Genomic DNA, 23961 nt, shown 5'->3' with positions numbered 1-23961 from the left:
AAAACATTGTCCATTTAAAAACATTTGTGATGCAATTAGTTGCACTTAAATTACCTGATGATGGTGGCACAGCAGTGGAATCAGTTAAAGTGTTTAGATCCCTGACTACATATCACTTTATCACTATTTAGGGTCACAGTGGCTGAAGTGGGATGCCAGGCAAGGAGCCCTAATGACTCCTAATTTAATGGATGGCTGGGTGGTTATTTGTCTTACTGAATGCATTTAAAACTATTGCTTTTACTCACTTGCTAGCCCTAGATTATGTAGCTTGAGTGTCGATATCACCCTGTAGCACGGGGGAGGACATGGAGATATACTATGCCATGTCACTCAAGCCCTGGAGTTCTTCCAAGTGTTAGCAGTGCCATTAAAAACACCAGTGCCTCCCTTTCACCAGACTTTACAGTATATGTTGTTAAACTTGGAGGTGATCTCACATCAAAACATTGACATCAGAGACAGTGACAACAATTATGTCAATTTTAATCTTAAATGATCTTTCAACACTCAAGTATGCTAAAACACAAATGTGCACTGTAGTAGTTCACCCAACTGAGAAAAATAATGCTATTCAGGGAAAATTGAATACTATAAACAAGTGAGTAGATGTAAAGCTTCATATACCGGAGTTGATATATTAGGAAGAGTCTTGCAATACTGTTAAGTAATGTCCCCTCACTCTTACTCACCTCAAGTCAAACACTGTAACATTCTTCACCCCTCATATTTTCTTCCTTTTCCTTCCCTCCTTCCTTCATGTACTCTTTTTGTCTCACCATCACTTTCAGATAATTCACACCAGCTCTGCCTTTGTTCCATGGTTACATTTGTTATATTTTTCAATAAAAATCTGACTGCAAAGAGGAAACCCCCGGTCCCTGTCCTCCTCTACATAAAGCTCATAAAGCCCATGTCAAGCATCCGCCCACTTCAAGTAGTCCTGAGACTGGCTCTTACACCACGGTGGTGCTGAGGAGATCCCTGGAGAAACAGGGGTAGCAGGCGCTTGCATCTTCTCTGAAACTATGAGCCAATAACTCAATATTTACTGTACGTGGGCAACCCAAGGCAACGATTAGTCTTTCTACTGTTTTATAGGGTGCTTGCATTCTGAAAAAGTAATCTGAAAGTAATTACATTCAAAAAATGATGAATTCATCCAGTTTCACTGACAACATTTTTGATAAAGTATTAGACTTTCTTTCTGTCCAAATTAAAACACTGCTCATTGCACATGAAGTCGCAACTTTAAAATCAATTCTGGAGCATTGAGAATTGTGTTCATGTGTGTTTCAGTGGAATTTGGGGCCACTGCATCACCACAACATCTTAGATGCAGAGGATTATCAGCTGCACTGTAGAGTAATCACATTATCAAGCAACAATCCGTGTGTCAAAATGATGTGAATAGCATTTTTATTTACCTTGCATGCTCCAAACCTTTGCAAATAAAGTGATTTACAGGGGATAGTAAAGCATTGTGAGGATTTGATTTGGAGGCAATGAGTGACAGCTGGGAAAGAACTGATTGGACACTGAAAGAAATGGAAAGGGAGGGACCTCTACTGTGTGCATGAGTCATCACTCTCCACCCCACCCCCCAGCCAAACTGTCTGTTTTTGTCTTGCAGGTTGGAGATTTACTGAGCTACATTTTCTCTGCTGGAAAGATTCATTTTTGCATATACCTGAATGGAGACCGTAAAAAGCATATTATTATGAGTAACATAATGAGTCAAATTAGTAGGTCCATAACATCAAAGCTCCAGTAACTATTAAAGATGACTTTACAGTACAGAACAAGATATCATAAATATAATGTTCAACTATAACAATGAAAATGTTTAATGTTAATGTTTATTATAATACTGACATACATCAGGGGTTGGCTATAGTGCATTTACAATAAGATGTATTAATTAATATGTTTCTGTACCAGCCTGTCTGGCTTAAAGTATAAGGATTTAATTATCTTAAACAAATATCTTTAAAAAATGACAGCATCCTTACAGCAACATAGACTACAGCCTCACTTCTGTGCTGTGTAGCTGTGGGAGACACATGTTCAAGATAATCAAATTAATGTTTCCCACAGTCTAGCAGGTTAGTTTGGGGTTGAAAACAGGGGCAAGAGGGTTGCAGTGTGTGAAATCCTCCTCATTACTTTTATTAGTCAAGTCACATCACAATTGTAACAACTAAGCTGGTGTATTAATATCCCCAAATCTTTTTGCATTTTATTTGATTTTGTTTAATAAACTCTTACTAACAAACTACAAACTTACTACTGCAATATTAAAGTCCCCCTCCACTCAAAATTGTGCTCTGCCTTATTTCTCTTGAATGTTTGACCTTCAATGTGCAGAATGATGTATGTGCAGAGATTGACTCTAGAATGAAGTTATCACATTAATCTGCTGAAGGAGAAAAGTTTCTGCGTACTCACTTTAAATCTAAGTGACCGTGCGTACAAGCATTATTTTGTGACATCACAACCAGGACATGTCATGTCTATTGACAGTATTACGACAATCAATAGACATGACAAGATACATTTAGAAGCCCTCAAAAGTGATTGATATGAGCTTCAAAGTTAAAAGAAACCATCAAGTGTAGGTAGGAGAGGAGATGCAAAGCCTGGTCTCAACTGTCAGAGGAAACTATATATATTGCCACTCCTTCCTACGACATTTTGCTGCCCTGTACGTCACAGTACCTCTAGCTTTACACACTAAATGTCAACACAGGATGTTTAAGGTACCAATGTTGCCTTTTTTTCAAGAGGATGGTATCTATTGACAATGGAAACTTCTTGCTTTCAATCTGGTTGTCTGACCTCATGTGCTGTTCTTCTGACATGTCTACAAATGCATAGTTGTTAAAGTACAAAACATAGACTACCAAAGGATAGGAAACGCCACAGACTGCGACAAAAATGCCAAAAGGCTATTTCTTTGTTTTAACAGGAAATAAGGTCAAAAATGATGCGATGAATCTATTCAAAATGATTACATGCTTCATTGCTTTTCTTCACTGCTCTGAAAGATTTATCTTAAGTGTGACACTACTGTCAATACAGTGTGCCAAGGAAACAATGCAAACTATATAAAGCCCAAGAGAAAACAGTAGAGAAACTGAAAAGAGGGGGTGGAATCATCTAACTATATTCACGAAATGTAAAGAAGCATCAGGAAAGAAGGCTTTCTCTCCTGAAGGTGAATTTCATGGTACTAAAGGAAGACAAAAGAAGAACAGGGCCACATCCATTAAGGAGTGCAAAGAGGAGTGTAGGGCATGGTAATAGGGAAAAGACATCTAGAGGCATTTAAGAAGATGCTTCCAGTAGTTTGAAGACTGGGTTGACAATACGATATGACAAGAAAAGAACTAGGCAATGGGGCTGGGACAGTGGAGGTGGCTTGGGGGAGGGGGTGAGCTCAGAGGGAAGCTTCGTAATACAGTGCTGTATACTGTTAAAGTTGCCATGGGCCTTTCCATGACCACCAATGAGGTGGAGGCCACAGAGTGCATCACAGTTAAAGCTACAAATGAGACTAGAGGTACTGAGATACTGTAGGCACACCAGTACGTTTTGTATTTTCCTTATTGACTGTCTCAGTGTCAATGGTTGGCCACACTCATAATATTATCCTATTAATCAGGGATTAAACTGCTATTCAGTTTCACTTCATTATCCAGTCTCATATTAAGTTAATGTAAGCGGTTTTCTGTTTGGGAGGGTATTATTTTGCCCTGACCAATAAGAAGTGATTCACGTGTACATCCAACTAGCTTCACTTTCTGTTGACATGGAAGCTGTGGTTGCTAGGAGCAGTAAACAGTTGTCTTATGGAAGGCTCCTACAAATCAGAGATGTGTGCAGCAATTCAGAGATCTGCAACAAGGCTAGCACAGTATTAACACTTAACGGTTGACAAATTTCAATTATGTTGCAGTCTACACCCACTGACCACTACAGTAAATGCACCTGTTCAAATGCTTGTTAATGCAAATATCTAATAAGCCCACCATGTGCTTTTAGGCATGTAGACATGGCCTAGACAATTTGCTGAAGTTCAAACCAAGCATCAAAATCAGGAAGAAAGGTGATTTAAGTGACGTTGAACGTGATGTGGTTGTTTGTGCCGGAAGGGCTGGTTTGAGTATTTCAGAAACTGCTGATATACTGAGATTTTCATACACAACCATCTCTACGGTTTACAGAGAATAGTCTGAAAAAGAAAAAAAATTCAGTGAGTGGCAGTTCTCTGGGCGACAATGCCTTATTGATGGCAGAGGTCAGAGAAGAATGGCTAGACTGGTTCGAGCTGATAGAAAAGCAACAGTAACTCAAATAACCACTTGTTACAACTGAGGTATGCAGAGGAGCATCTCTGAATGCACAACATGTCAAACCTTGAAGCAGATGGGCTAGAGCAGCACTATATTAGGTTACCTTGATGCCTAATAAAGTGGGCAGTGAGTATGTTTGGTCATCCCAAAGCTAAAGGGGCTGGCACAGAACTTTGAGCTGCCACTCAGACAAATGATAACCAGCCAGCTCCAGGTCTTCAATCTCTGACATCAGTCTTTTTAGCTTTTGGGGGGAGGGGGGTAGTGGTCAGTCTCAGGGACCTGAGGCTGCCTGGAGGGTACACAAGTTAATGTGTCTCAGCAACCTCTCAGCAGGACGCTGCTGATACAGTGAGACTGAAATTTACTACATTTAGCACTGCTGCCAGTATGCATATATTTGCTTCAGGTAGTCATCAGCAAGAGGTGAAGTTGTTGTGAGCCAAAGCCCATCTGGCCTATGACGCATTAAGTTTAAGATTGGTGTGCTGACAAGAGGATGAGGCAAGCCTTGTGGGACTTAATGTGAGAAGTGATGCAGTGGTTCTCAGAAAGGCTTTCCCTAAAACTGCTTCCGATTGGAAAAGATCATGCTCAAATAGAACCAAGCAAGTATTTAATCCATTTAAAATCAGTGAGCCTGAGCAGGTACCCTCTGGTTAAATTGTGGGTTGTACATTGTGTAAGAACAGTGAAAAGAAAGTGCAGAACCTTCCGTTACTGGTTTAGGTCAGTAGTGTCATGTCGTGTCGAGCGGACATGCTCCTCCCTGCCAAATTAGTAAGGAAACAGAGTGCGCAAGGAGCGGGGGTACTCCAGCTGAGAACAACAGCACTTCATCTGGATGCTGCTGGGAATATAGATAATGTTGGTTACACAGATAAGGTCACTGCAACTGCCTTTTATCAAAAAAAGGTGCAATAGCAGTTTAATAAAGATCATTTAGATGCCAAAACACATGTCGAGGAAGCTAAGAGAATATACAGTCCATCACGGCTGTTTTGAATTACCTTCAGTTTAAATTGGCAACAAGATCCCGGTTTCTAATAGTATTTGGAAGGATTTTACAACTGGAAGTTGATTACAGTCATGTATTCTACTTGCCAACACAGCACCTTACCAGATACCAGACACGGCATTGGGTTGTGCCAAAAGTTAAGTCCAACATGCGAGCTGCAATTTAGAACATGAGATCATTTCCTCGCTTATAGTAATCAAAGTAACAGTGATCAACCACTTATATGGATCAAAAAGTTTGGGACAGAATCATTCCTATACAAATGCTGTTTAAATAATTTCTTTATAGTATTCAAGTAGGCCACTTATAGTGTTCATTTTGGGTCTTTTCACATGACAACATATGGAAAATAAATCAAAACTACAGGGATGCTATTCTTTTTTTTCTTTACTCCATGGCAACCCGTGTGTTTTGGCTAGCTACCTGAAGCTAGTGCTGTGTGCACATTGAAACCATAAATCTGCCAACCTGGTGTTCCACAGGCTACCCTGGTGGTCCACTTAAATAAATACAGTCATGCACCTGTGGCTGAAGCTGCCCTCGTCAAATGCATGTATAATGCTGATCACGTACTGCGTAACGTAATAAATAGCAAAGCTGTCTGCTTCATAATTTTGTATTCATGTAAAAAATATACAGATATCAAGTAGATGGTAATCTGCATGAGAAAAAATTAAAAAACAATAAAAATGTTGGTTGTACACATTCATACACTCACAGTAGTGAATTTGGCCTAGATAGACATGATCAATATAAGTGGTTTCCACTGTTCTAATTATACCAAAACAGTGATGAACAGTAGCAGGATCAAATGATGAATGTTTTGTTATCTAATTATCCTGAACATATTTAAAAGGAAGACCACTGAGATAATGTAGTTGGACCTCACACAAACACCAATTGAAGATGTGTTGCAGGAATGAGTCATCTAAATCCAGCTATCCACAGGGCATGTATCTGATTAGCATACCCACACTCACACACTAGGAACAAATGTAAATATTTCAATAAAACCTCCTGTAATAGTATCAATTCAGCATCTAGGATGGGTTCCAGTTTATTTTTACTAAGATAAGCAATATTGAATGCATGTGAGTATAGAGTTATACAATTTCAATAATTGTTATTAAAGCTATATGCAAATATAACTCCCAGTAATTGATGTTGTAGCAGCACACTCGTCTCCAGCTTACCCCTGTGCCACGTTATTTGATGTTATATGCATGCATCAGCTGTAAAGAGATTCACTCACTCACTGTCGATGTTATTATGGTAATTAAATTAAACGTTGATAAATTGCAACATTTGGGAAAGTATCTACTTTTAGGGCAGCATTTAAGCTTTGTTGGACAATATGCTGTACTACAAACTATACGATATACAGCTTTGTAAGCAATACAGCAAAACTGGAAAAGTGGGCAAATATAGTTTGAAGGGGGGGAGAAAGGCTTATTTGAGCTAAGCTATGATGGACAACATCTGCTCAGGAAGGAGCAGAAAAGGCTTCCTTTATTTAAGTTGTTCTTCAAGTGAACCTGAAGCTGAAGAATGTATAAAATGAAAGGAGTAAAACAACTCTACAGGACAGTGTGGTGAAGCACCCACAAACGGGTTGTCTGCTCAGCAAGGCTGAACGATTTGGCGCTCTGTAGACTGAGGCACCCCATTTGGCTAATGAAGTCCCAGACTGTCTTCACACCACACCCCCACCCACCACTCCACTATGAAATGTTCTACTCATGAAAGTAATGAGGCAGGGAGGGAGAAAGACTCTTCTGGCCACTGATAACCTCAGACTAAACTTGCAACCTTACGAGACAAGGGCCTAATATCTGGCCGTCAATCAGCCCCAGCATCCCTGGCTGGAGTGTTTAATTACAAGGATCAATTATTTACCAGCCTCCTCTTTCACTACTCAGTGCTCCCAAAAAAGGAGTGTAAAGAAAAAAAAAACATTAAAGACCTAGAAGAGGTTTTGGTGGTAAATTTAGTACAGAGAAAATACTTGCTTGTTACAGACTGTTTATTCATCGCATTTTATATGACAGATGAGTTTGTCTGGGCCGTCAATATCTTTTTAATGGGTGACTACAAAATAAAACTTCATTATGTGTTGTCAGATTAATATTTAAAAATTGCCACTCTTAAGCATGAGTAACGTAAAAGATTACAATAAACTCATAAAATGCTTTATGTTCATTTACTGCAGCTACAAACTAAAATTGGGGATTGTCCGTCTTAGGGGGCACTGAATGAAAAACTGTCAAACTAATGTGTTAAAGTTAATAAGCCTTAATTTACAGTTTAAGTTCTTCACAAAAAAGACAACATCTTCAGGATTCAACTACTATAACTCCTTGTACTTCATATTTACTTCTAAAGCCATTTCTTGGCTTCAGCTGCATGGCCTAAACAGCAACTGTAAGGCTTTTAACTAATTTGAAGAAACAGGATCATATTACCCCTTTGCTAGTATTAACAACAGCGCTTCACCAGGCTGATGCTGGGAAACACAGATAAAGTCACAAAAAAGGTCAGTTTTACAATGCAGGTTTTATAGATTGTATATTAAGTTTCTAAATAGTCTTGCTCAAAAGTACATGGTACTCCATGTGCTGTAGACTTAGAGTCATTTCTCACCTCAGATGGCCCAAAATTCAGCTGTAAACTAAGTTAAAGAGACAAGATCATATTAACTCTATGCACGGCACTCTTTACAAGCTAGTTCACTCAGTACCTGGTAAAATATGATCCTGTATTGGTATTAACACTCTGATAACACTTGAAGATATGCTGGATTAACTTTTTTCAAATTAGTTTTTTCTCCATGTCGACCTCCATAAGCTGTAAATTCCACCAAATCACTTGATGGAAAAATGTGGAAATGACAGATAAAACAGATGGTAATCACTTAACTACTTTTCCATGTCACACAACTGTACACTACTTTCCCCTCGTCTGTGTTCTGCCTTGCATCTAAAAATGTGAAAAGAGAAAAGACATTGAGAAGTAGCAGCTGGCCGAGTGTTTTGTGGTCATCTATCCATAGAACAGAGTGCCTCTTCATGTGTCCGAATTACAGCCAGCCAAATAACCCAAATAACAGAGGAAGTGAAAAATGCAGCACTCAACTAAGTCTGCTGTGGTTCAGGGCCTTAACAAGCTACAACACCTGTGATTTGTGGTTTGCCTGTTTTGCTGTATTTTTGTGCTAGATTTCCATTGTCATCATGAGTCTAGCCTGGTTCAAGCTATTTATGGAGTGCAAGCTCCACATTGGAGACCACCTGCTTTCTATATAAACTGGAATTACGCTTCTGTTTTCTTAGCAATGACCCCAGACTTAAGAATCCCAGGTCTTAGGTGGTCCTACGAAAAGTTTACACTTCAGCAAGGTTTTTTACCGTTTACTGATGTTGCCTTTTTGAACTGCTTAGTAAAGAGGTAAGTGTACCAGCATTTAAAAAAGTTATGTGATATCCATAGTTGACTCTTATTAAATCATATAGACAAATCGTTTCTTCCTCATATTGACACTAAACTAACAAAACAGAAACAAAACAATTGTATAACTTCACTCATAAATTATAGAACCACATCAGTCATTGAACATCATTACCAACGAATGGTCAAGCCTATAACTGTTCGGAATAATAAATCTCCCTTCACATCAGCAAATGACAAGGATATACCTTTATGCATTGACAGTAAAGTCAAAAAGTAAGAGGCATAATATGTAACTGTCCGAGCAATACATATTGTTTGCTAATCTTGCTCAAAAATGAGCTGATTGTTGAAAGACTGTGACATTGATCCAAAAAAGTAGGTTTTAAACACCTATGGCCTCATTAATTCCACAAGGGGGAGTGTGTTGAGACTGAAATGTAAGAGTAGACAGCTCGTTTCTCCTTCTACAGCAGCACAGGGTTTTTCCCCTGGACTCTCAGCTGATGGCTCATTAATCTATTCTAGAGGAGGTCCCCTACGCAAGCAGCCTGCGCCAGTGGAGGACTCCTCATGCTACGTCCTTTTTAGCACAGTTCTTTCGCTTAACTATGAGTATTACCAAGTTAAAGAGGAGGTTTCAGGAAAGCATTATAACAGAGAAAACCTAAATCTAAAAATGTGTGAATTTATTATTGTTGCTTCACAGCAATGACAGTAGCAAAATTTCAAAACACCATTTATATTGTGTTTTTCTGGTTTTTACATGTAGTTTACAGAGGTTGCAGCTCTACTTTGAAGTGTAGACTGAGCGTCTACAGCCAATCCAGCAGCTCTGGTAGGCTGCACTTAGGCACTGCTGTGCTTTGAGCTACATGCTAACGTCAGAATGCTACCATGCTCACAATGACTATGCTGATGTTTAGCAGGTACATAACTTTTGCCAAGTTCACCAAGTTAGTTTAGCATGTTAACATGCTAACGCTGTTAATTTACACTGCTGGGGCTGATGGGAATTTCATTGGTATTACTTAAGTATTGGATGCATTAAAAACTGGCCTGATTATGGCGCTAGACTGCATCCTGGGGTGGACATGAGGCATTTCCATCCAAAAAATGTGAAGAAATCTAACTTAAAACCTCAAATATCACTTATGAGAAAAGTCAGAGGATCGCCAAAGTCACTGGGATTTGTAACGTTGGAGCCATGAATGTGCACACAATTTTTTGTGCCAATCAATCAATCTAGTAGATGTTGAAATATTTAACAGGACAGGCAAAAACTTTGAACTGCTGGCAACCCTGGATAAAAAGTCAGAGGACCATCACAGTCATTGGAATTCATCCTGAGGGGAACATGAATGTCAAAATTTTCAGAAAGATATTTCAGTCTGGGCCAAAGTGGTGGACAGCTGACAGATATTACCATCCTCACCATACCCCATGTGGTGTGGCTAAAAAAAAAAAATCACTCCCCACCTTAAGTCCTGCTCCAGTATGCTGCTTCATAAAAAAACACACCAAACCAAGAACGAAAAGCAATGGCATGGGCACTTGACGTCAATTAGTGGGGAGCTGCGTACTTGTTTGTTAGGTGACTGTATGCTTTAATATGACAAACTATCAATCCAAACCCAGCAAGAACAATGGCCATTTGTAAAACTGTGAAACTATAGTGTAGGCCACCAGTGCAAATTAGCTACCTGCATACACATTTACAGCCAGACGTCCTGTGTGGGAGGCAGCAGGGCACTGAAAGGCTCCATTTACACACTTTGGTTTAACTGCAGTATTTGCTCTGACACCCATCATTGCTAAATACTCCATTCATACATACTCTGCTTCAACTGACAAGAGCAATTACATTTTGGTGATTATTTTAATAGCCATTCAAATTATTAATCTCGCTGCCCTCAGTGATTTCAGTCAACATTTATCTGATATTAAGGGTGGGCTTTCCTCCTCACAGAAACTGATCTGTTTGTGACACCATCACTTACCCACCACAAATTTGACTGCATAAATGGCAGCTCTGTCAGAGAGCAATGACAGAATTTAGATTTCTAATTGCCTGACTGAAACTGACAGAGCATGTGGCAGTGACTACAGAGTTTTAATTCATCTATATGTGTGTGTAATATGTGTCAGCACCCTAACAACGTTGTAATGTTTTTGTGGTTATAGAACAAGTGAAACTGCAACATCATATACGTGTCATCACATGAATGACTAAATGAATTAACTGACATCTGCAGCGAAGCAACATTTAAAGCATGACTTCTGAATGTTATACACCATTTCCACAGAACATCACACTAAGTGTCTACAGCATGTACTGTACAAAAAAACAAAATCTATCAAACTGTTTTTAATAGCATCTGATTGGCAAGCTGTCTTGGGACAGTTGGCAAATGGGCGGGCAGCGGAGGAGTTTAGAGGTGTTAAAGTTCAGGCAGGAGCGACGCAGCACCCTGTGTCCTGCCAACAGCCTTACAGTGGCGCAATTCCTGACTAAGTTGTTGACCCATGGCCCCCACCTGCCTTGACCATGCATTATATAGGGGGGGCATCACTTCCCCTCCAATGCTGCCTGCCACACCAGAAGGCTTTTGACTCATGCCCATCTGTCCTGGTAGTACATACATTAAGTGAAAGCCAAGCTGCTGGCACCCTGTCCGATTCATGTGTGCTTTTATAACAACAAGCCGTTATAGTGTATGAACAGAATTTTTACCTTGGCAACGAACATCTCGATAAAGAGAATAATTACCAGTAAAGAGGTCATTTCTAATAGTTATCTTCAGATTGCAATGAGATACTATTGAGGTGTTGTGATGCACACATTTGGAAAAGTATTTCTTAACACTGGTGTTATTTAATGTTTCTATCCAATTGAATTCAATTAGTGTATTAAAAAAAAAAATACAAATGCTCTACAATAAATCATATCTTTGTGAAGCTCATTTTTAAGACTGTATTATGGGTATCAAATGCTCTAACACACATTAGAGGGACATAATATATGAAAAACCTCTCTGTATGAGTTTACATGACTGTGCCATTGACACAGGAGCCAGGGCAAACCAGATAGCAATGCCTGAAAGTACAAATACAACATAATCACTTGCCAATATCAGTGAGGGCAGTCAGTCCTACAGATTTAATTTAGCCACACATCAGATCTGCAGATCTGCAGTCTAAACACATTCCAGGAGCTTTTTAGTGTGGAAATATATTAATGAATGGATGCATTATATTGGTAATAATAGTAACAACAACAAAGTACAATTACACCATTGCTTTATGTTCATACAGCACTCATTTGGTCTGAATGAATCTTTGTCATATTACAACATATAGAACAACAGACACTGGCTTCTTATGCACATCAAAAATTCTTGTACGAATAGTGAAGATGCAAACATACCTGACCTGGTTGGATGTCTAAATAATGAAGCACCTCCTTAAGCATGACAGGCGTGTGAGGAAGCTTTTTGATTGATGACAATTCTTCAGATCTGTCCAGGGGACCAGGACCAGAGGATGTGCAAACTGTAGAAGAGTGCAGGCTTAACTTCCATGACCTCCATGCTCTCCATACAGCCAAATTTGTTTTCCGTAACATTGGGTTGGAGCGCAAAACCATTTGGAAAATCATGGTCCTTGTAATAATCTATGGAGAAAATAAGGACAAAGGTGTGTGGTGATATAAGTAGAAAAAGAAAATGTTTAAGCCAAATAAGTAGAACAGGGTTTGTAATACTGTTGAATATAGGGGAATATTTTTTTGTAAAATGGAGTTATGGGCTAGTATATCCGGATTGTACATCAAGTGGTTAGATACAGCAATGCTTTGTAACAACTATGTACAGCACAAATAAATACATTGGATCAAGATTATTAAGTCTACATCATAAGTGTTAATTGACAAAAGCAGCTGGTCTCCAATCAGGGGTGTCCAATCAAAACAAAAAGACATCACACAGTTTTAACATTTCAGGTTAAAATCCCTCTGAAGGCTGAACTCTTCCAACAGCACACATTGGTGGTACGTACACTTCATCACCATCCCACCCACAATAAGACTAAGTACATCCTCAGCTGACCAGTTCAACAATTTGGCAGGCTACGTGAACAATACTGCCCGCATCAGGCACCTGAGTGAGCCACATGGTTAAAAAGGTATTAAGGTGTTTCCTGGCAACAAGATGTATTGAAAATTAGAGCTCGGTTAGTGATGTGTGCCTCTAATAAGATGGAAATATGTGCAGGAGATGAAGGAATTCAACAAGTGTGCATATGGTATCGGTGAAGGCACTGCAAATGTTCAGTGGCAGCTAAGAATTACACAGTATTTGAAGAGGTGGCAATAAAAATATTGAGTGACAGTGCATAATTGCTGTCAGATTGCAGGCCATAGCTGCTATACCTACAAAATCAACTTTTTATACACATTTTAAATGAATTACTATTGCGTGCATCTAGATACAGATCAAAATATTACATCTTGCAGGTAAGGTAAGCTATCATTTACCAGAGAAGCAGTGGCATGGTGGGATGTTTTAAGGATACTATACATTTATTATCACTTAAAGTTATGAATCATTGTTATCATTTCTATCTGTGTAGAATACAACATAAAAGTGACTTTGTCTCATAATAAACAGCTCATCCCAGTACCATAAGGCGGGTGAGAGATGGGGAATGATTGTAGGGATAGGATAATGGGTCATTATTCAATTTAAGGGGGAGGTATTTTTCTGGGGCCCCTGTCTCTTATTATTATTAGCTACTTAGCGGCTAGCCATGTAGCTAGGAGCGAGTAACACGTTACAATAACATACCTTTACAGTGCTGGGTCGTTGGTAGCCCATTAGCTAATCAGTGGTAGGTTGCTATTTTTGGAGTACCATTCAAAAGCACAGTTTTAGCTATATAACCTGTTAAAGAAAACACCAGAGCTAGCATGGAAAAAATGTGCTACAGTGGATGTGAATCAATCCCACAAGCGTGGAGCTAATTTAGTTAACACAGGCACACACTCAATTGAACAAACCCGTTTAGCTTAGCCATATCTTTTTATCGGCTGTCATCGAGAAGACGTGCTTTGAAGCGTTTTTACTACATCATTCATTGCTCTCTAACACGTGTGTGTGTGTGGTGGCTGTAACACTGTGGGGCATTTTATACCTGACGCCACAGAGAAGCCATAGATATGGTTGCCATGCCACCATGTTGGGTGACCGCGCATAACTAGCTAAACCCGACTAGTCAGCGGACACACGGACAGGGACGCTACAGCACAACCAGTCACTTTTAAACATGTTTAGCCAAGGTGAATCGTGGTGTCCTTACACCCCAGGAAGTTAACTGTAGCTTACCGTAGTAACGCAGAGAGTAGCCCCACCTTCAGCAGCAGCATGTCCGCCGCGTCACTCCGGTCCGCCCAGCGACGGCACACTCACATCCAATCTGCTGCGACCGAGGAAGAGGGCTTGTTTTTGAAAATATTGGCGCTTGTCGTGCTAGCTATGGCCGTCTAAGCCTCGCCGGTGACTTTAATTCTTCTAAAAAGGACTACCTGTGTCTCACCAGGAAACGCTACCGTGGGGATGAAATGAAGGATAGCCTCTGCTGACATAAGGTAAGACATAACCGCTCACAGTGTTTTCAGTTTAAAGAGAATAACAACGCGTTAGCTAACTTACCAGTTGGAAGCTGAGGGAGAGCTAACGTTAGCTAACAGGCGTTAGCTTGGCAGTGTTGTCTTCGTGTTCAGTCGTCTCGCCTTTTAAAAGCCTTGTTGCAACGTGTGCTTGAATCCAAATATATATCTTAATGCTATTTATGTTAAATAACAGGTAATAGTGAGAGTACAAACATTATGTGTCCTTTTGTGACTTTTGCTAGTGAGGCATTAACTGTCAGACAACATCTGAATCTATTAAACCGTTATTAAGGTTCATTGTTGAAACGTACCTGTTGATTTCACGTTATTTTTTGGGATTTTAACAAGAGAGAAACTGCCCCTAGGTAAAAGAACATCCCTGCTTTAGTTCCCTTGTTATTTGTAGCAATAGAGCATGTGAGTACATTGCACACCAGATCACAAGTATCATCCGAATCATTTTGCATGTGTATTCACTGAGTTGCTAGTTTATTGTAACCAGGTATTCCTGGTTATCACCAGTTCATCATTTTACAAAGATGAGTTTTTTCATAATGGTTTTTATCACATGCCAGCCTCAGTTTCAGTGCATTCAAAAAGTATTCAAATCCATTTTTCACCTATTGTTTGGGTGCAGCCTTATGCCAAAATCATTTAGATTAAAGCAGTACATCTTTAACCCATTTTCAAAAAGGCCATATATTCTAATCTTCATTAGAGCATGATTTGTTGCAGAGTTATTATATTAAAGTGCATCTCCAAGCTCCCATACATCACTCACAGTAATATAATGCAGGCCTTTACTTAGCCCTCAACACAATCTGCACCAAAAGCAAAATTCAGTCTGTCACATGACATAGTCCATCACCTGCTTTTTTCTGTTCATTTGTCTTTCTCAATTTCTGTGATTTAATATGCATATTTTCATATGTTTTTCTTTTTTTGCAGCAACACTTCAGTCACTGCAGAGGAACCACAATGACAAGTGACGTGTGCAGCCATGTAAAGGTGGTTGTCCGGGTGAGGCCAGCCAACGACAGTGAGAAGTGTGAAAGTTTTCGAAATGTGGTCCAGGTTGTTGATAACCACATGCTCATATTTGACCCCAAGGAAGTGGACACATCATGTTTTGGCTCGCAAAGAGTACGAACCAGAAATGTTAACAAGAGAGCTAACAAAGACCTTAAGTTTGTTTTTGACCACGTCTTCGACGAGAACTCTACTCAAGTTGATATCTTTGAGAACACCACTAAAGGAGTGCTGGATGGTTTGATGAATGGATTCAACTGCTCAGGTAACAAATGAATAAATACAAGCTGTGTGTCAAAGCTGCACCAGGCTGCAAAACAAACATGTTGGTACATTTTGCATTGAACAATTGACACATCCCAATTGCATTTTTTGATGTTTAAACTAAATATTCAGTATCTAAATTATATTATGTATATATTTTCTCTTGTTAATTGACCTGCAATTTATACCCTTAAAGCTAGCGTAAATTAAAATTAGTAAACCAATTCGAAAACCTTTTTCTTTCCCGTTTGTCCTCCCATGCAATATTTTTGCATTCTGCGTAATGTGTAAGTATGTGTTAGTGTGTCGGTCCAGTCCAGTTATACAGCCAGTTTGGGGAAAGATAGAGGAGAAATCATGGGATAGTATATTATGAACCTACTGCTCATTATTTCTTTGTTTTCTGAAGTATACCAGCTGGCTGTTACCAGCTGCTTTGTCTGGCTGTGGTGGTTGAAGCTATGGCTGTGGATATGTGTTTTGCTGGCTGCATTGGCGGTCGCATCGATGCTATGGATATGTCTATGGCTGTAGTGTGACTACTCTTTAGTCTTCACTGCTTCTATTAACTTTAGCCAATAAACCACTGTTAAGCCACACAGGTTTCTAACCTGTGGTGCTTTTTTCAGATATGTGTTAAGCACCATAGGAGTTCAAGAATACAGCAACTTCAGTACATCACTCAGACAGCGCAACCATGTCAATTCACTGCACACAAACGACTGCATGTAGTCAATCTTACTGAAAAAACATTTATGTCACAGGTATAAGTCTCCCAAAATCCATCCATGACTATAGCCACCACATTTCAACATTTGGATTTTTGATCTCCTCTCCTCAACCCCAGCATGTCCAAGTGCATTTATAAGTCACACTACTTTACAGCCATGTTTTCATTATTTTTATTTTTATTTCTTTTATTTTTTGGTTAATTTTCTGTTTGCTCCGGAGTTTACTTGCTGGTCACTAGCTCACAACACTCTGCACTTCCAGTGTTTTAAAATTTTGACATCTTTATATACTGTATACATGTCTTATTTTTTAGTAATTTGTCTTTGAATTGCAATTTAATTCCAGTGTTTGCGTACGGTTCTACTGGAGCAGGCAAGACACACACCATGTCGGGCTCACAAAATGACCCTGGGGTCATGTACCGCACCATGACGGAGCTCTTCAAACGCATGGATGATGCCAAGGAGGACAAAGAGTTTGCTGTTGCATTCTCATATCTTGAGGTGAATATTTGAATCACTTTTGTTTCTCTGTTCCTTTTTTTTTCTGTTTGTTCTTCATATTGGTGCAGAACAATACAATTTTTTGGTCAAAGTGATTCTCAGACTTTGGCTAAAGGCTGAGAATACTTAATACTCATTTGTAATTAAGCCTCACAGCTTTTGTCTAAAGACACTGCAGCAGTTACACATTGCGTTAATGGCAATATTATATATGGGACATTTTTCCTCCCTGTTTTCCTATATCTTTATATATGTTTTCCTATTCTAACAACACTTTAAAACATTTCATTTCAACTCCTTTCCCTTACAGAGCTTTAACCCACTCATATATTTTTCATCTTGACCAATGTCTTGGGATGGTTTTGATGGATTTGGCTCAATGCAGTATTTTTGTTTTCTGTTCACAGGTTTACAATGAACAGATCAGAGACTTGTTGGCTAATGCAGGCCCTCTCGCAGTCAGAGAGGACAGTTCTAAAGGAGTGATTGTTCAGGGCCTCACACTGCATCAGGTCAGTAGCTACATGTATCATACACACTCCCCAATAGCATCATAGAGCGTATCAAAGGTAAATCCTTGGTGTCGAGTCAATTTATTAAAGTCAATCTAATTTAGATTTCCCTGAGTTGGTTTTGCAAATATAGCGTAATGTTTTTAATTAGAAAATCATATCTTCCAAGTCTGTAGAGGCTGTACGAGAATAAATGACAAGAAGTGAACTCCTCTGCAAGCACTAACGTTTACAAATGTACTTCCCAAAGAGTGAGCGAAGGAGGGGGTTTGCCTTGGTAGTTGGTGAAAACTGAAAACAGTTCACCCTTATCTATGGCAGGGGTATATAAATGTCATCACATGAAAACAATTCTCCCTAGTGGCTCCCTCTCTTTTGATAAATGAAGGTCGTCATGGGGATAAAACAAGTTTGAATTTAAACTTTGTGATGTCATCAGTTATACATAATAAATGCAGTCTGTATGACAGCATGTTAGAAGCTTTGTCAACTAACCGAGAAAATAATTAAATCTACCGATTACTGATGGTAGTTCTTTTATAAAGATATTTTCCAGAAAGTGGTCTATAAAAATAAATATTAAAATTATTCTACTATACTATACTAATCTTGAGCCCCTTACTGTTCTGTTGCTGTGGAGAGCAAGTGCACTGTGGTGGTTCCAAATTGGGCCTTTTACTAGGTCGTTCACCATCCATGTTTTTTTTTTTCCCTCCTTTTATGCAGCCCAAATCTGCAGAGCACATTCTTGAGGCTTTGGATTCAGGCAATCGCAACAGGACACAGCACCCCACTGATATGAATGCCACCTCTTCCCGCTCACATGCTGTATTTCAGGTATTTCAATCCAGTCTTACTGAAATGCAAATGGTTAATTTTGCTGTAGCATGACATCATAATTTAGAATAAGAAATCAACATTAAATGACAATATTTAACAAAGATACAAACATTTTTACAAAAGCATAATTGTAAACTGTTCCTACTCCCCAATTTTCAATGGAGAGTTACTAATTTCTGCAGTACAGACATCTAACAATGCATGACAGTTTGCCTCTTGACTGTCTGAAGCTGACAGTTTTGTATTCTTTTCTTCAGATTTATTTGAGACAACAGGACAAAACCGCCAGCCTCAATCCTAATGCCTGCGTTGCCAAAATGAGCTTGATTGATCTGGCAGGCTCAGAGAGAGCCAGCGCCACCAATGCTAAAGGGCAACGTTTGCGGGAAGGCGCTAACATCAATCGCTCACTCCTTGCCCTAGGAAATGTCATCAATGTTCTTGCCAACCCAAAGGTGAGTTTATATTAGCCTAGTTGACAACTTAGCAGTGTTCAACATCGAGCAAAAATTTGGTGCCCAGATTTTGGATGCGCTGCTCACACAAACTGTACAATTATTGCTTTTCGGGAAGTGGCCCCATCGTTCAAAATAAGGGAAATCATGAGGACCAATGAGTGTTGTGGTCACGTAAAAGTCAAGGGATATACTGTGTGTTGGCATTTTACAGGACCTGCCTATGTTGCAAACACTGTTCACAGTTTCCAAGATCATTATGCCCCAGTACCAGGCTGTTTACTCATTCCAAGTAAACCTTAACATTTTTTGGAATACCAGGAAAACCTTTAAATATTTGGACTGGATTGATTATCATAGAGAACTCATGGAAAAAGAGAAACTGGAAAATGTGGTCTCCCTTTAATATTTAACAGTGTTTCACATTTTCTGTTTGCTGGAAGGAGTCTGTCAGATGTGACAGCTAGAAGTTGAAGTTAATGATCTGCTCACACAAAAGCTAACATCCAAACTGTGTTGTGTGCTTGTTGTTCTAACACTTAGAATTTTGACTTTTGGATGCACAGAAGACGAAAGCGAAAACGGCTGCACACAGCAGCATCGTGTAGCTTAGTGACAAATTAAATGCTACTCTGTGATTCATTGTCTAATAAAGTTACAATAATTATTTACTACTAAACCTCTGAAATAATAGTTACACAATGCACTACAAATAATGTCTAATCTAGCATGATCGAACAGTTTGAACTGATAAAAAACAAATGTATAACTAGCCAGACATCAAAATAAATTACAAAGAGAAAAACACAAGTTAAGTACAGTTGGCAGATATATAGTCAAGATACAGTGGGATTTTTTATTTTTAGTAGTCCATAGTGATATTTTTTATTTTATTGTTTAAATGTTTAATTATTAGCTCTACACTCTATCACCAGCTACAGATATTAACACTGTGCTTACATACAATCGTAAGAGGAATGGCTGTGATAGTATGCTGTCATTCTCATGATCAAAGTAGCAACATGCTTAAAAACAAATATTTCATATAGATCTGTGCAGAGATGTGCACTAATGCAGTGCACTACAGATACAGTGCACAATTTTAGTGCATGTGCAGTTTGTCACACACATTAAACTGCTAGCAAACTGTTTAGTAGCATTGTTTATGCTTGTATTTGATCAGCAATGGATGGAAATTTTGCATCATGTACTTGAGATTGTTATGGTTATGGTTATAGGTATATGAACCACTAGCCTCCATATGAAACAGAGAGCCTGGGAAGTGGAGAGTCAACTGAGTATTTGGGTATTATTTCATTCCAGTTGCATACATTAACCTGTCAAGCAGTCTTCTCATTTTACACACCAGTCTCAAGGGATGAGACACAAGCAGGCTACATGCATTTAGGAAGTGCTGTGCAAATGTACCGCAGCCATGTTGAAATGTGATCCTTCTTTAACAGGTTACTTCATTCTTGGGGTAAAACTGTGTTCTTTCATGGACACTGTCCAGCTGTTATACCTTCTGAGTTTTGCAGTTGTGGACTCTAGACCTGCAACGCCCATCACTAATCCCCACTCCTTCCCCACCCTATCCCCATGATTGGTGGTGCTCTAGTATTTACTGTTGGCAGACAAGGAATTCATGTTGTGTCCATTGTTTACAGGAAAGAATGTCCCCACTTGTGTCTGGGCAGACATGGCATTCGTTTGAGTGAGAAGAATGTCTGCTACTTCTGTTTGGGCTGCTCAGTATGTCGTCTTCTTGCTACGCTGCACAGAGTTTTTTTGTTGTGAGATATTTGCCTTTGGGCGATATAGATACAGTACATTTGGCAACGCTCTCCATTTTTGGCCTTCCGTCCACATAAGGCCAGTGTTTCCCACCCACAAAAAGGCGGCTCATTGAAAATGTCCGAAGTGGATCTGTTTGATAGTCCCAATCTTGCTTAATGGTGCTGAAAATGCTCATGTGCTGTTGTCAACATTTTTAGACATGCCCACATTCCTTACAGCAGCGTTACAAAGCAAACTCTGTCGCCCCCTTCAATCTCTCTAATCTGTCAGTGTGTATTAAAAAGTAAAACCTATTATCTGTGTGTGCTCCAGCCCGGGAATTGCTGTTAACCTCAGCTAACAAGTAGCATTTAAGACTTGTCTTCAAATCCCTATTTTATGCTTGTGCAGCTTGTACCCAAGGCTGCTTCTAGCTAAGGTCCAATAAAAGACAATGTAAGTAATCATGGAGACAAGAAGTTGTCACGGTGAGTTAGCAGTCACTGATTTAGTTGAAGGCCCAAACCTGTACCAGTTTCACAATGAAATATGCGTGCTTTTGATCCCATCACTTGTTGTTCATGGTTGCTGCACACCAGTGCAGGTCCTTCCATTTACCTGAAGGTTGCAGGGAGTGGTGTTGCACTGAATCTGTGACATATTCCCCAACTAATCATCAAAACGAACGCTGGAGTTTGATGAAATGCCGTCGTTGACTTTTAGACAACAACTTTGCTGAAAGAACACCCTTGAAAGTCTGCTCTTATTAAAAAGGAGATTTTCCAAATTGGCACAGCTATTCTGAAACCCCCTGGACCTGACATGAACTATAACTAAGGTCTTTGAATCCAGATGTAGGCTTTAGGGTTTTTCCAAGGAGAAATGCATTCACAGCTGTGGACCCCAAAAGAGATCATTTTACACTTCTTTGTTACTAAACTTTAATGTGACTTTCTGAAATCCAAATGCCCACGAGATTGTGACTCACCTAAGCAGCTGTAGTTTGTCTAATGCCATTGGTTCAGACTGAGCTGCTCTCACAGACGAGCTGCAAAAAGGCTCCAGACCAGTGTTGTGGGTGGCTGATCCCTGTTTTAACTCTGAAATGAACACTCCATACAGAATGTTTTTCCGACAGTTTATTGGTCCCCATCAAATAGTGTAATGTGACTATGAGTCTCTTGTGGAGTGTGTCCAGATGGAGAATGAATGTTAAGGCATACCTCAGGTTTGTGCTCTGTGCATACCACAACAATAATGCTCCTTTTCGCATTTGTGTGAATTGTGTCATGTTTGACAGAAGTAGTGGATTCCTTGTGTATTTGATCCTTTCAAACTTTGATTTTATGTGTTTTCTGTGTAAACTCAAGGAAACCCCAGAATGTTTCAGAATTTCTGAGTTGCTTGTATGCGTACAATTTAAAGAAGATATATTCTGCTTATTTTCAGGTTCATGTTTTTATTTGGGTGCCCTCCTAGAATATTTTCACATGCTATAATGTTCAAAAAACACTGTATTTTTCACATATTTTGCATACTGCATGGTACTGTTTTCACCCTTTTACACACCTTTTAGCTTGTGCCTCTTTAAGGCCACCCTCCTGGAAAGCCCAGTCTACTCTGATTGGTCAATTCCCACAGGCTCGAACAGGCAACTCCTGCATCAGGTCTGCTAGTGTTTCTGATGGAGAACCACATTAAGCCAGACTCACACTACAGGAGTTTCAAAATTTTAAATCGATTTTGACATTGGTTTGCATCATGCACAAATCGCTCTGATATAAAACATGGACACACTATAAGATCTGAAACATGACTACACAACACAACACACAACATTTTTATATAGCCTCAAGGGCTAGGATGTTTACTGTTGCGTGGCAGCCTTGCATCTCCTTGAAGACTTTTCTCTCTCCATTGGCTATTGTGGTCATTTTTGTAAAGTAATGACATGATCACCCAGTATTTAAATCCTAAATATAAAACCCATTTGAAATTATAGGGGTGACCCTATAATTCTGATTATAAGATTAGATCTGTAAACCCCTCACATTACAAACTTGGCCGAACTTTACCAACCAATGTCCCTGATAGATTTCTCTTGATTGTAAGAAAGATTCAATCTGAGATAGATCGGCCCAGACTCCTGTAGTACGAGCCTGGCTTTAGCCGTGCAACATGCAACACCAAAACAACATTAAACATGGCAAAGCATACAGCTTCCAGGCCTTAAGTCAGGTCACGGACAGCCAGTATCGATCCATCCTTGACCTTGTACTGTTACTGCCCTCATTAAGAAGGTAGTTGAAGTAAAGAGCATGCGCACCTTCCAGTTTCCACTTGTTTGTGGGGACATTTCCGTCACATTTCCATTCAAATGAGGAAACGTGAATAAAAGTTACTGGCATCCAAACTACTACTTTTTTTTGGTTGGTTTCAATTGAGGCTTAACATTTACACAGTTTCTCTTGACTGTTCACCAAATATTACAACATTTCATTAGTCCATCATCACCCCTGTATGGCATTTACATCTAAAATACTGTGGTAGGGCACTTTAAAACTGTTGTGTGGGATTTTGTAGCCAACAACTGAACAATTTGCTTGCTTTGATCGTACCATCAAAATCTTAGTGTTAAAGGAGCTAGCGTTAGCAAGATAACAAGAATGTCGGACAGCGAGGTGGATTCAGGCTTTCTATGGACGGGACAGTCAGCCTGTTTAAGGGCTGAAGGAGGCCACATGTCCAACAACTCCAGCTTACTCAGGTTAAGGGTCTCTAAACACAGTAGGTATATAGTACTTATATTGAAAAGACATTATGAAGTGCATTGTGGCCTTTTTATGTTCTTGAACTAATGTTTAACTTTTTGTATTTGTTTCAGTGTAAGAAAAGTCATGTACCATACAGGGACAGCAAGCTAACACGGCTACTTAAAGACTCCTTGGGAGGCAACTGCAGAACGGTGATGATTGCCAATATTAGCCCCTCATCCAAGTCATATGATGACATCCACAACACACTGAAGTATGCCAACAGGGCCAAGGAGATCAAGTCTTCGGTTAGTATTCAAATTGTAATACAATTGCTGTGATTGTTGGACCATATTTTATGAATTCTTTTTAAATCATTATTATTTTATCTACCCCTTTCAGCTGAAGAGTAATGTTGTAAGCCTGGACAGTCACATTGGCCAATATGCAGTGATATGTGAGAAACAACGGCAAGCGGTAATATGAAATAACTAACATAACCACACTTAATTCAAACAAAAATCCAGAAAATCTGTATAATTGCAATGCTTACAATTTCTAATTTCGACAGTCATCATGATCAATGCTTCATTTTTGACTGTTCTCTCAATG

General features: G+C 39.3%; 2 protein-coding genes across 3 annotated transcripts in view; one reads left to right on the top strand and one right to left on the bottom strand.

The window, feature by feature from the left end:
* Window positions 1–14234, bottom strand: part of mettl15 (methyltransferase 15, mitochondrial 12S rRNA N4-cytidine) — a 51246-nt gene extending 37012 nt beyond the window's left edge. Inside the window, exons 1-2 of the mRNA XM_070833335.1 lie at window positions 14199–14234; window positions 12245–12490 (exon numbers count right to left, since the gene is read on the bottom strand). Of these exons, the coding sequence (XP_070689436.1) occupies window positions 12245–12475 (231 nt within the window). The 5' untranslated portion in view covers window positions 12476–12490; window positions 14199–14234. The remainder of the gene's footprint in view (window positions 1–12244; window positions 12491–14198) is intronic.
* A 1222-nt stretch (window positions 14235–15456) lies between these two features.
* Window positions 15457–23961, top strand: part of kif18a (kinesin family member 18A) — a 30231-nt gene continuing 21726 nt past the window's right edge. For both annotated transcript variants that reach the window (XM_070830763.1, XM_070830755.1), the window contains exons 1-7: window positions 15457–15779; window positions 16856–17013; window positions 17421–17525; window positions 18252–18362; window positions 18623–18820; window positions 23481–23657; window positions 23752–23826. In XM_070830763.1, the coding sequence (XP_070686864.1) occupies window positions 15464–15779; window positions 16856–17013; window positions 17421–17525; window positions 18252–18362; window positions 18623–18820; window positions 23481–23657; window positions 23752–23826 (1140 nt within the window). In that variant the 5' untranslated portion in view covers window positions 15457–15463. The remainder of the gene's footprint in view (window positions 15780–16855; window positions 17014–17420; window positions 17526–18251; window positions 18363–18622; window positions 18821–23480; window positions 23658–23751; window positions 23827–23961) is intronic.

The sequence above is a fragment of the Pempheris klunzingeri genome, chromosome 1, assembly GCF_042242105.1.
Source record: "Pempheris klunzingeri isolate RE-2024b chromosome 1, fPemKlu1.hap1, whole genome shotgun sequence".
Taxonomy (NCBI): domain Eukaryota; kingdom Metazoa; phylum Chordata; class Actinopteri; order Acropomatiformes; family Pempheridae; genus Pempheris; species Pempheris klunzingeri.
The sequence above is the reverse complement of the archived record's forward strand: the minus strand, read 5'-3'. Positions and strand labels throughout refer to the sequence as shown.